The sequence below is a fragment of the Hypanus sabinus genome, chromosome 31 (assembly GCF_030144855.1).
Source record: "Hypanus sabinus isolate sHypSab1 chromosome 31, sHypSab1.hap1, whole genome shotgun sequence".
NCBI classification, from domain to species: Eukaryota; Metazoa; Chordata; class Chondrichthyes; order Myliobatiformes; family Dasyatidae; genus Hypanus; species Hypanus sabinus.
Window position 1 is genome coordinate 33040828 of NC_082736.1, and position 13541 is coordinate 33054368.

General features: G+C 46.0%; 1 protein-coding gene across 1 annotated transcript in view; it reads left to right on the top strand.

The window, feature by feature from the left end:
- The first annotated feature begins 10636 nt into the window (after nucleotides 1-10636).
- The window catches only part of pola2 (polymerase (DNA directed), alpha 2), a 77576-nt gene continuing 74671 nt past the window's right edge, over nucleotides 10637-13541 (top strand). The window contains exon 1 of the mRNA XM_059955361.1: nucleotides 10637-11063. Coding sequence (XP_059811344.1) covers nucleotides 10982-11063 — 82 coding nt within the window. The 5' untranslated portion in view covers nucleotides 10637-10981. The remainder of the gene's footprint in view (nucleotides 11064-13541) is intronic.

Sequence of the window (13541 nt, forward strand, 5' to 3'; positions counted from 1 at the left end):
CTACGCCATTGACTGCTTTAAATACACTTCAACGCAAACTATCCGCAACTCTTTAACTAACGAAAACATATCGACCGTCGTTACTTTTAACAGAATCGGCATTAACATTTTAATTCAACATATCGATTATCTCATGAACTTACGGCGTTGCTTCACTATGTTTCTAATGCGTAGAAGACAACTTTCCTTGCGCTGATCTCGCACATGTGTACCCCCACCTTCCTGTTTCTCCAAACCGGTGTTTTCCCACAAGACGCGGCGAAACCGACTGTGACGTCATCGCATGCCGCGAAATATCACAGACAACGAATTTACTTTAAACAATCCTAACTTTAGCTAGAAAATGCTAACAAACAAATTACTAAATGAAAATATTATAAACTAAACACATGCCATAAAGGCAACACACTCCCCGCTTGACCTTTGTAAGGTCACAATGAACATAATACAAAACTTAAGTCTCTAAATCAGTCCTTAGGTAGAAGTAGAATGACTTCTGTAACTGGCCTTTGGTAAATTTTCACATCACCTTGTCGGTAGTTTTCAACTCAACTTTCCTGACACGTCCATCCCTACTAGGGAACGTAGCAGTGATTCTGGCCATTGGCCAGCAGTTGCAGGCGATTTGCTTGTCCCTGAGCAGGACTAAATCTCCAACTTGAAGATTCCTGCAGGGTTCTGTCCACTTTTGTCTGTGTTGCAACAAATGTAGATATTCCTGTCTCCATTGCTTTAAGTACAAATCCTTATCAGAGAAGTCCCCTGGTGGAGGAGGAGCTCCTGCCTTCTGCGTAAGGAGCATTGATGGCGAGAGTAGGAAGGGGTTTTCCGGGTCAGAAGACACAGGTAGGAGTGGTCATGCATTTATAATGGCTGTGACCTCTGCCATTAGTGTGCACAGTACCTCGTGGGTCAATCGGGTGCATTGCTGCATCTCAGGTTTCCTTTTCAGGGTTTTTTGCAAGGACGTGAACGGCTCGACTGCATGCTCTTTGTTGTTTGGCAAGCACTTAAGAAAATGGCGTCTTGAGCTGATGGAGCAAGTTTATTATCATGCTCAGTTTGAGCGAAGACTGACTGACCCAGCGTCTCGTCAGTTACTTTACATTTGTTAAAGCCTTGTCGTGCTTCCTTGATACACATGACACTTGTGCGGGGTTGAAAAATTGAATGACGGCCACTCTCTAGCACATTGGTCTTGAATGTGTTAACCGTCGGTTTGTGTACATTGCCAGGGCACACCTCTCCTATCGCTACCCAGCCCAGATCCGGGCGTTGCACAAAGGGGGCGTCGTGTGGTCCATTGATCTGCTGCCTAACCTTGTGAACCCGGAGAACATCTCTTCCTGATAGCAGGAGTATTTCTGCTTTTGGATCCAGTTCTGGGATGTGTTTGGCGATGTGGCGGAGATGTGGCTGGTGTAGCACCGCACTTGGCGTCGGGATCTCAGTGCGGTTATTCAAAATTTCATTGCACTCTAAGAGTGGAGGGAGACAGATGATGACTTTACCATCCAGGGACTCAAGCTGGTAGCCTTCTGCCTTCCTTCCATAAGTTTCCACGCTGCCTAAGCAAGTTCTAAGGTAGTATGGGAACTGCTCACTCTCAATGTGGAACAAGTTAAAGAACTCTGGACTGACTAGTGAGCGATTGCTCTGATCGTCCAGAATTACATAGGCTTTGATGGCCTTGTCTTTGGCTCCCTTAGGGTACACCTTAGTGAGGCAGATCTTTGAACAAGAACGGCTTGACTGAGCTTGACTGCAAACTTCTGTACAGCTCGAGCTGACAACAGTTGTCCTGGAATGAGCTTCTCCCTCCCCGCTGTCCTGTTGTGGAGGTGAAGGAGCGTTGTCGGTTTGCGGTAATGGGCCGGGATGCATGGCCCCATCGTGATTAGTGCTATTACATTCCGGACACTTCACGGCGATCGTGCACTCTCTAGCAAAGTGAGAGGTCAAGGAACAGCATTTAAAACATATTATTTTCTCCTTGAGAAGGGCCATCCTCTCTTCAAGGGGTTTTTCCCTAAACGTTCTGCATTTTCTGAGGGGGTGGGGTTTGTTATGCAATGGACAATTCTTGCTAGGGTTGTGGTTAGTTGTAAAGGCTTCAGTCTTAAGCACTGAGATGGGTTTATTAATGTTGAAATTATTTGAAGAGGATTTATCTGGCTTGGTGTAAATTGTACTGCTTCCTGGACCCATGAGGCTAGGGTCGTTTCGCTTCTTCGCCTCCTTGCACACAAACCTAGTGAAATACTCAAAGGGAGGAAATTGACCATTGTGGTCTTCTTTGTACTCTGAGGCAACAGACACCCACCTGTCCTGCAGCCCAAATGGAAGTTTGTCCACGATTTGTCTAATCCCGGATGGAGTATCAAGGTATACTAGACCAGTTGAGTAGCCATCTTCTTTGGCTCCTTGGATCTCCATGAGTAAATCTCCGAGCTCCCTTAACTTAATGTGGTCCTTGGCTGACACCTTAGGAAAATTTTCCAGACGTCGGTATAGCGCCGCTTCAATAATTTCGGGGGCCGCAGAGCTCTCCCGAAGTCTCTCCCATTCTTTGCTTAAGGCTAGCTTGGGGTTGTTGATGTACACTGAACGTATGCGTCTCACCTGTTCGCATGATTCTTTTCCCAGCCATTTCGCCATAAGATCCAACTCTTGGGTTGCTCTGAGCTGGACTCCGTCGATAGCGTTGGTGAATGTGGAGTACCATGCACGGTAATTTTCAGGTTTGTCGTCGAACTGGTACAGTCCTGAAGTGACGAGATCTTGTCGTGCTAAATACTGTGCCAGGGGTTCAATTGCAAGTGGCCTGCGGCCTGGGGAAGTATGTCGGCGGGTATATGACCGAGGGCGTACTTCGGTCTTTGCCTCTCTTCTCCACAAATCTGATAAGTTTGGTGTCGAGAAGTACTTGTCATGATCCCTTTCATTCTTGACTTCATCGCGGAGTTGCAAGGGTAAATTGTCTTCCTCGGATGGATGTGATGCAGTCGGGCCTCTCTGAGACTCCTCATGAAGTGGGGCATTATCATATAAGTATGGAAAGGAAGAACGAACCTTCCGGTCTATTTGAGATCGGACATAGTCGCTTGTGCGTTCCAATCTGGTCCTTTCTGAAGTAGATTTTACATCAACCAGATCTTGCATTTCTTCAGCATCTTCTATGAACTCTACTTCCACCCTGGCGGCTTCTTCTTCTCGTTCCAGCATCAGCACTTTTAACTCTGCCACTATCCTTGCCCTTTCCAACTGGTTTTTGGCTTCTCTGGCAGCCGCTTCCTTCTGGTTCTTGGCTTCGCTGGCAGCCGCTTCCATCTTCAATTTTGCTTCTTGTTTGGCGTAGCGCACTCGCACCTTGGCGGATTCTGCTTTAGCTCTTGCATGGGCAGCCTTACTTGATGATGCCCTACTGCCCCTGTCACTGGATGGCAACGATTTGATGCTGGATCGAGTTGTCATTGCAGCAATTGAAACACCTGATAACAACGCCTTTTCACTGCAGTGTTCTCACTCGGGTGTAAGAGAACACCAAACTAAACACCGAGATAAACAATAGTCAATGAAAACAGGATCGCAGTAAGATTAACCGTTTACTGTTCACTCTTCCTCATTAACGTATGGTGAAAACTGTTGATAAAACAATACAAGATTTGTACAGCATTTGTTTCCTTCTTGATATCACATGTACATCGTAAATACTTGCAAAAGTAAAACTACAACAACTACGTTACATTAAAGTGCAGCATACAGTCAGAATCTACCTACGCCATTGACTGCTTTAAATACACTTCAACACAAACTATCCGCAACTCTTTAACTAACGAAAACATAAACCTTATCGACCGTCGTTACTTTTAACAGAATCGGTGTTAACATTTTAATTCAACATATTGATTATCTCATGAACTTACGGCGTTGCTTCACTATGTTTCTAATGCGTAGAAGACAACTTTCCTTGCGCTGATCTCGCACATGTGTGCCCCCACCTTCCTGTTTCTCCAAACCGGTACTTTCCCACAAGACGCGGTGAAACCGACTGTGACGTCATCGCATGCCGCGATATATCACAGACAACGAATTTACTTTAAACAATCCTAACTTTAGCTAGAAAATGCTAACAAACAAATTACTAAGTGAAAATATTATAAACTAAACACATGCCATAAAGGCAACACAATAAGGAATGGCCCTTCCAGCCCTTTGATCAGCAATCCCCCGATTTAACCTTCGCCTAATCACAGGACAATTTACAATGACCAACTAGCTTACCAACTGGTATGTCTTTGCACTGTGGTGGGAAACCGGAGCACCCGGAGGAAACCCAACGTGGTCACAGGGCAAACGTGCAATCTCCCCACAGGCAGTAGCAGGAACTGAACCCAGGTCGCTGGTACTGTAAAGCGTTGTGCTAACCACTACGCTACCGTCCCACACTTAAATATTGAGGAACAAAATAGGATCGGTGAAAACAAAGACTGACAAACAACCAATGTGCGAAAGAAGACAAACTGTGCCAATAGAAAAGACAATACTGAGGACGAGTTGTAGAGTCTTAGCGCATCACGGAAACCAGACTCCCCTCCGTGGGCTCTGTCTACACTTTTCACCACCTCAGTAAAGCAGCCAGCATAATCAAAGACCCCACCCACCCCGGACATTCCCTCTTCTCCTCTCTTCCACTGATACCCGTGACAATAATCAACCAGTCCAGTGGATTCTGATTAATTGGGACTTTGGTTAAACGTGGCAGCCAGCTCTTAAAGAAATAAAACTGATACCTGTTCCCACCCTGTCACTAGTAAAGATGCCACCCCCTTCTCTCAGTTCCTCCATCTCTGCCGTATCTGCTCTCAGGATGAGGCTTTCATTCCCGAACTAATGAGATGTCCTCTTTCTTCAAAGGAAGGGGCTTCCTTTCCTCCACCATTGACCCCGCCCTCACCCATCCCTTCCATTTCTTGCATGTCCACCCTCACCCCATCCTCCCGCCACCCCACCAGGAATAGGGCTGCTCCTGTCCTCACCTACCAGCCCACTAGCCTCCGTGTCCAGCACGTAATTCTCCGTAACTTCTGCCATCTTCGATAGGGTCCCATCACCAAGCTCATCTTTCTCTTCTCCTCATTTTCCACTTTCCTAGGCAACTCCCTTGTCCATTCATCCCTCCCCTCTGATCATTCCCCCCCCCCCTGTACTTAGTGGAACAAGTGTTACACCTGCCTCTACACCTCCTCTGTGCTATCATTCAGGGCCCTTAACAGTCCTTTCAGGTGTGTTGACACTTCACCTGTGAGTTTGTTGGGGTCATATACTGTGTCTGGTGCTCCCGGTGTGGCTTCTTGTGTATTGGTGAGACCTGATGTAGATTGGGAGACACCTCGCCAAGCACCATTAAAAACAGGATCTCCCAGTGGCCAAACCACACACACAAAATGCTGGTGGAACACAGCAGGCCAGGCAGCATCTATAGGGAGAAGCACTATAGAAGAAGTCCTGACGAAGGCTCTCGGCCCGAAACGTCGACAATGCCTGGCCTGATGTGTTCCACCAGCATTTTGTGTGTGTTGTTTGAATTTCCAGCATCTGCAGGTTTCCTCTTGTGTGATCTCCCGGTGGCCACCCATTTCTGTGCTACTTCCCATTCCCATATGTCAGTGCATGGCCTACTCTATAGTTGCGATAAGGCCACGTTCAGGTTGGAGGAAAAACACCTTGTATTCCATCTGGGTAGTTTCCAACCTGATGGCACGAACATTAATTTCTCAAACTTCCAGTAGATACCTCCCCCTTCATTCCCATTTCTCTCTCTCACCTTATCTCTTTACATACCCATCACCACCTGCTCCTTCCCTTTCTTCCAAGAAGATTCTCCCTTATCCGGCCCTTGATCTCTTTCACCAATCAACTTCCCAACTCTTTACATCACACCTCCCCCTTTCACCTACCCCATTGTACCTCTTGCCCTGATTTCTCATCTTTTTTTTTCCAGAACTGATGAAGGGACTCGGCTCAAAACGTCAACTATTTATTCTCCTCCATAGAAGCTGCCTGGCCTGCTGAGTTACTCCAGTATTTTGCATGTGTTGCTTGGAATTCACTTTGTTTATTTGGGCCACTGTGCCACTTAATTACGACAGGAGACTGTTGCCAAACCATTTCCAGCTAGTATCGTTTGCATGTATGTCGTGTGGCCGTTAGACACAACACTGTTTTAAATAGCATCACACACAAAATGCTGGAGGAAATGAGCAGGTCAGGCAGCATCTATGAAAACGATCAAACAGTTGACATATCAGGCTGAAACCCTTCTTCAGAACTGGAAAGGAAGGGAAAAGATGTCAGAATAGAAAGGTGGGAGGGAGGGGAAGGAGGCTAGTTGGAAGGTTATAGGTGAAGCCTGGTGGGTGGGAAAGGTCAAGGGCTGGAGAGGAAGGCATCTAATAGGAGAGAGTGAACCATAGGAGAAAGGAAAGGAGGAGGGGCTGTAGGGGGAGGTGACAGGCAGGTTAAATAGCATCAGTTGCTTGTGTTTGTATTAAAAAGACAGTGATTTTGTCACTAATAGTTGGCGAGAAATAAGTAATAAGACAATTCATAACTGTTTTGCTCATTGTGGTTTCAAGCAATCGAGCTTGGAAATACATGAAATGGCTGGGAGTGCAATGAAACAATTTCACTACCTCAACAAGTTAGGAACTACGAAGCTACCGACAACCATCCTGAAGGTTTCAATGATAATGGAGATTTGGAGGATGCAATCGTCGACAGCATTGTATGAAGGCAGTGCACTATCCGTGCTAGGTGTCTGCACTGGTTTTGTTCATTGTGATGGAATCTTAAGTTTTATTCATTACGGACTGTGCCTTTAAGAATCATGCCTGTAAAAGAGAGAGAGACTTACAGTGCAGGCAGTTTGCTGCAGAGAGAGAGAGAAAGACAGGGGAGGAGCTACATGATGAACAGCTGGTGTTCAGCACACCGGTATCTAAACAAGCCTGACTCTCTCTTTCGCAGGACATGCAGACGCACGAAGGCCAGTGGCGGAATTGCCACTGAACTTTTAAGTGCCCACAAGGGTGGGGCTGGGGACCGATTAAGAGGAATTGTTCCGTGACTATCAGTGCATGTAAGGGCGACCCTGTGGAATCTACCAGTGTGTCTAACCCTTGCCTGGGTTGATAGATTATGACTTGAAGACAGTGTTCTTAAGTTGGTCACGGTTGGCTAACTTGGAAGATTTGGAGGACATCGAGGAGGATCGATGACACCTGTTTACTGGGATTACAAATCTCTCTCTCTCTCACTTTATTCCCGTGTCTGAACTTCCTTACCATACCATCATAAGACTATATCACTTACCACCTGAGCTTGAACGAGTTTGGGGATTTATATATTTACACCTATATGTGTGCATCAACCGTTAACTCTTGATTTCCCTGGTTTAAGTTACTGTGTGACGTAGTTACTAATAAAATAGTGTTTTGTTAACTGCAAAACCGGACTCCCAAGTTTGTTCAATTGCTGCTGATATTTTTGCAGGGTTGCGTGTACGTGACATCATTTACAGTCAATCAAAAGAACAGGAAATGTCTCATTACTCTGGATGAAATCCTCTGTTGATAACAATCAGGTACTAATACACAGTTTTATAGTACTGTAAAGGTATCAGTAGTTTTTTCCTGCAATTCATTTAAATTCATAATCTGTGAACCAGTTAAACAGTAGTTTGTATTTTTTATACCTTTTTAACTATGTTCATGAAACTTTGGCTAATTGGGGCAGCCACTTAATTGGGCCAAAGTGTACTGGTTCCTTCTCACTGGAATGTAAGAGCTGAGAGGTGACCTTATATAGAGGGTTAAAAAAATTATTAGCGACATAGATAGTGTAGATAGTTAGAATCTAAGTTAATAATTTTATTTAGAAATAAGGCACGGAACAGGCCCTTCTGGCCCAACAAGCTGCAGCACCCAGCAAACTCACCGATTTAACCTTAGCCTAAGCTTTGGACAATTTACAATGACTAATCAACCTACTAACCGGTACCTATTTAGACTGTGGGAGGAAAGCAGAGCACCCAGAGGAAACCCAAGAAGGATGTACAAACTTCTTACAGGTGGGGTCAAACTCCAATGCCCCAAGCTACAATATTGTGGCACCACATTTTCTCATGGGGGGGTGTCCAGAACTAGAGGGCACAGGTTTAAGGCGAGAGGGAAGAATTATAAAGAAGTTACGAGGGCAGATTTTCCATTCAGAGGTCGTTGGTGATCTGGGACAAGCTCCCACTGTTGATGGCCGAGACTGATGGAATTACAGTGCTTAAGTGACAATTGAACAGGAATCGAGGGAGACGGGCCAGAAAGATTCAAAGTACATGTACTATCAAAGTATGTATGCGGTATACAACCCTGAGATTCGTCTCCTCCACAGACAGCCACGAAACAAAGAAAACCCTGGAGACCGTTCAAGAGAAACATCAACCACCCCCTCCCCATGTGCAAAAAGCAGTCATGTTTATTGTCATTTAACCGTATACATGTATAACCATAAATGTATATAGAAATGAGACACCGTTTTTCCAAACCAGAGTGTAAAACACAGTAGTACACACAACACACTACTACTTATGAAGGTAAGGATAAATAAATCACACACAAATAACGAACTGAAGTTCATTAGTATGAAATATTGTCAGGTTCTGAACAGACTTTCCGGTGACACTTCGAATGCGACGCGGCAGGGAGTTCAGAAGCCTGACGGCCTGCGGGAAGAAACTGTTTCCCATCCCGACCATTCTTGTCTTTATGCTTTGGAGTCTCCTGCCTGATGGTAGGAAGTCAGAGATGATGCTGGATGGATGGGTGGGATCCTCGATAATGCTAAGGGCCCTGCGAATGCAGCGCTCCTGATAAACATCCCCAATGGATGGTAGGGAGACCCCTACGATCCTCTCGGCTGTTCTCACAGTCCTTTGTAGGGACTTCCGGTCCAATGCTCGGCTGCTCCCAGACCAGATGGAGATGCAACTTGTCAGGATGTTCTCAATGGTGCTCCTGTAAAAAGCAGTTAAGATGGGTGGGGTAGACCCTTGCTTGCCTCAGTCTTCGTAGGATGTGGAGGTACTGCTGTGCCTTCTCATTCAGGGAGGTGACTGGGCGAAGCGATGTGAACTCCCAGGAACATGGTGCACGTAACTCTCTCTATTAAGAGAGAGCCAGGTATTCACAGAGGGGAATGGTTTGTCTGCACCTTCCTGAAGTCCTCAATGATTTCCTTTGTCTTCTCCACATTCAGGCTTAGGTTGGTCATCTCACACCACTCCACTTCCCCTCTACACTCCATCTCATCATCGTTAGTGGCCAACCGCTACATGTATCATCCACAGACTTGACGTTTGAGTCGGACCCTGCGACATAGTCATGCGTCAGCAGTGCAAACAACAGCGGGCTGAGCACAAAGCCTTGGGGAGCGCCAGTGCTGAGCGTAATGGGACATGTCACTGCCCGCACGGACTGACTGTGGCCTCACTGTCAGGATGTCCAGTATCCAACGGCAAAGGGAGGTGTTGAGACCCAGCAGGCCGCCTCAATTCAAAGTCAGCCAAAATAATACAAAAGGAAAAAGGAGTGACCGTAAACCAGGAAACACATCATGATGTGAACTACAGTCTGTCCACAAGCATCAATTAAACCTTGCTCCGACATCATCCTCTGAGAGCATCGAGGAGAGGGGGGGAATCATTCGAATGCAGAGACCTTCCTTCAGGAGCAGATTTGAGCAAGGTGGGGGGGGGGGGGGGAGAGAGAGAGAGACCGCCACTCACAGATACCTTCCTCCAACAACAGCGAACAAGAGGCGGGTTGAACACTCGCTCACCTCGATGTTTTCAATCTTCCCCAGCGTTTCAGTTGGTGAGAAGTGGAGTCGATCATGGTCTCCAAGCTTCTTGGCCTCGAGGAGGACCAATTGAGGCAAATGGGATAATCAACATAGGCGAGCTAGGCCAAAGGGTCTCTTACTGTTTAGTATAACTTTGATGCTGCTGGAACGATTTGTCATTTTATGTTTTATTTTAATTCAAAGCCATATAAATTTCTCCATTGAATTGTTGCAAAAAAATTTACATTCAGCCTATCCCTGTCACAGAAAGCTACCCAACCCAAAGACACCTTTTCCCCAATTAACGTGGCATCTGTTATAAAATATTGAAAGTTAGTAGTTCATTTAAGGTACAATTTCAGAAAATTGACTGTCATGACTGTCAAGGTTGTTCAGGAACGTCTTGGACCTGGGAAAGAGTTATTGAAGAATGGATGTTGTTGGAAGTCCTCCCATCCTCTAGTGGCGCCCATCTCGGAGGTTTCCATCTATCAACTGTCCAATGAAAACGCGAGTATCTTTGTAAGCCGGTGAGTGGTTCGGGGTTGCTGCCTCGCTTCCGCGTGATTGGGTGGTTGGGGGATTTTATCCCGCCTTCCACGTCGATTGGCTATCTTGCACGTGATCTGCACGCTAATTGGCCTAATAGGTTTTACAGTCCTGAGGAAGGGGTTCGGCCCGAAACATCCATGGATGCTGTTGGGCCTGCTGAGATCCCCCAGCATTTTGTGTGTGCTGCGTTAGAGCGTAGGTGTTGCACACCAATTCGTTGAAATTGCCTGCAGACTGATTGGCTAGAGGACCGAAGTGCTGCAGAAGGATTGGCTGGAAGACCGGGCGTGCTGCGGACTGATTGGGTGGAGCCCCTAGTGCTGCTGACTAATTGGCTAGAGTACCACTGTGCTGCAGAAGGATTGGCTGGAGGACCTCAGCGCCGCAGACGGATTGGCTGGAGGACCAATAGTAAAGGGGGAGGAGGAACCGTACGCGCGGGAGAATCAGAGTGCTTTCTGCGGGATCACGTTTGGAGCTGATTGAAAGCAAATGAGCTTTACTCGGAGCTGAGATAAACAAAGCCGCGGAGATGCCGATAGAAACGAATAAAATAGCTGAGGAGCTGGAAACTTTCGATGTGACCACTGAAGATGACAGCTTGCTGGAGAAACGTGAGTCTGAGTACGGACGTGATGAGAAATGATAGCAGAGACTGGACAGGCCGTGGTTCTCTTCAGATCAGTTTGTGAAATTCAGTAGGGGTAGATCATATTGAAGAAATGGGAGGAGAATAAGGAAAGCGACCCAGGAGTCTCCCTCCATTGATCCCTGGAAAATGGAAAGCAGAGTGGTGAAGAAGGCTTGCTTGCATTCATTGGCCAGGGTACAGCCTACAGAATACAAGACTTGGGGCGGTCTATTGCAACTTTTCACGATGCTGGATGCCGCAATAAAGTAATTTCTCGGGGACCGAGGTGCAAAACGGTACATGTATCACACACAGCACATAAAATAATATCAACACAATCATTAGACCGGTAGGAAGATGACCAAGGGAGAGAGAGACTGCCGATGCCGGAATCCCGAGCAACAGACAGACTGCTGGAGGAACTCAGCGGGTCGGGCAGCAAAGGGGTACTTACTGTAGATGATACCTTCCAGCTTTTTCTGGGTTGTCAGGAAAATAACGTCTGCTTTCAAAGAAAGAGAGTCTACTTTATTATCAGTGACTTTACTGACATGAAATTAGTTCTTTCGTGGCAGCAGTACAGTGCAAAGACAAAAAATTATTAATTACAAAAATGTGTAAATAAACCATGCAATTAAAATTAGTATTCATGGGCTAATGGACGTTTCAGAAATCTGATAGTGAAGGGGAAAGAAGTTGCTCCTCAAAACATTATGTTGAAACAGCAATGCCCTTGAATGAAAAATCTTACAAGAAGTAGTAGATTTAGTCCAGTGCATAACGGGTGAAGCCCTCCCCACCACTGAGCACATCTACATGAAACAGAGCTGCAGGAAAGCAGCATCCATTGTCAGGGACCCCCACCGCCCAGGACGTGCTCTCTTCTCCATGCTGCCATTGGGCAGGAGGTACAGGAGCACCAGGACTGGGACTGTCAGGCAGGGTAACAGCTTGTTCCCTCAGGCTTTGAGACTAACGAATACCCTGCCTCCACCGAGGTCCCGTCACCAGGGCAGTGAGCTCTGGACTATGCACTTAGAGTAATATTTTATTCACTTATTTGTGGAAATATTTTTGTTTATGAAGTATGCTTTGTGGGTGCACTGTGACCATTGTTTTGTTTGGTTATATAGGTGTCCAGTCAGTCAGATGACTATCAGTTTGAACTTGTGTATTTATAGAAACGTGTAAACATCTTTGCCAACGTACCAGATCCCCTCAAGCTCCTAATGAAGTATTCAAGGTTCAGTATTGTTAATGTCATTTCCAGTAGATGAGTGTAGAGGAGAATGAAATAATTGTTACTCCGGATCCGATCCAGTGCAAAAACAAAACACAATAGCACGATAAACATCACAATAATATAAATACATACGATAACTTGAATACGTAAATTGATTGTATGTCCGTAGAGTGAGACATGGCAAAGGAGTGCCTGTACATAAGGTGACTCTGACAGGAATCAGAATCGGGATTAACATCACTGCCATGAGTCGAGAAATTTGTTTTTTTTGTGATAGCAGTGGCAAGCAATTCATTGTAGTAGAGAAAAACCTACTACAGAAAGAAAATATATTAAATGGTTAATTAAGTGGTGAGGTAGTGTTCATGGGTTCAACGTCCATTCAGAAATCAGATGGCAGAGGGGAAGAAGCTGTTCCTGAACCGTTGATTCACCACAGGCTCATGCAGGCTCCTGTACCTCCTCCCTAGTGATAGCAATGAGAAGAGGGCATGTCCTGAGACATCATTCCCTGAAGATGCCCTGGATACTCCAGAGTTTGGTGCTCATGATGGAGATGACTGAGTTTACAACTCTCTGCAGTTTGTTTTGATTCGGTGCAGTATCCCCCACCTTCCTGCCCGATGGGAGAGAAGAGAATGTCCTGGGATGGTAGGGGTCTTTGATTGAACTGGCTGCAGTAAAGCAGAGAGAAGGTATAATTTCAGAAAATTGACTGTCATAACTGTGTGTATGATGTCTGTTTATCTTCTCAATCTATTTATCTATGTAGGGTGCCTAAGGCTTTTGCAAAGTACTGTAACAACTCTATGTATCTCACTGTACTGCTGTCACAAAAAGAAACAAATCTCTTGACATCTGAGTGATGATAAACCTGATTCTGATACGGGTCTCTGCTGTGGACAGAGAGTGGGAAGAGGGCAGGGAGACGGGAATCGTGGTTGGGAAAAGGGGAGAGGGAGCAGGAAGCACAACAGAGACCCAGATCAGAATCGGGTTCATCATCACTCGCATACATCGAGAATTGTTTTTTATTTTGTGGCTGGACCACGGAGGTAAGAGATGGAGGAGAAGGACCCCGAGAGGGTGGTGATGGACAGGTGAGGAGAGCAGTGGTGAGAGGGGAGCTGGAATAGGGGATGTAAAAAGAGAGAAGGGGAGGAGAGGAGAAATTACCAGAAGTAATTTTTGGACCGACGAGCCGGAATGGGACGTGGA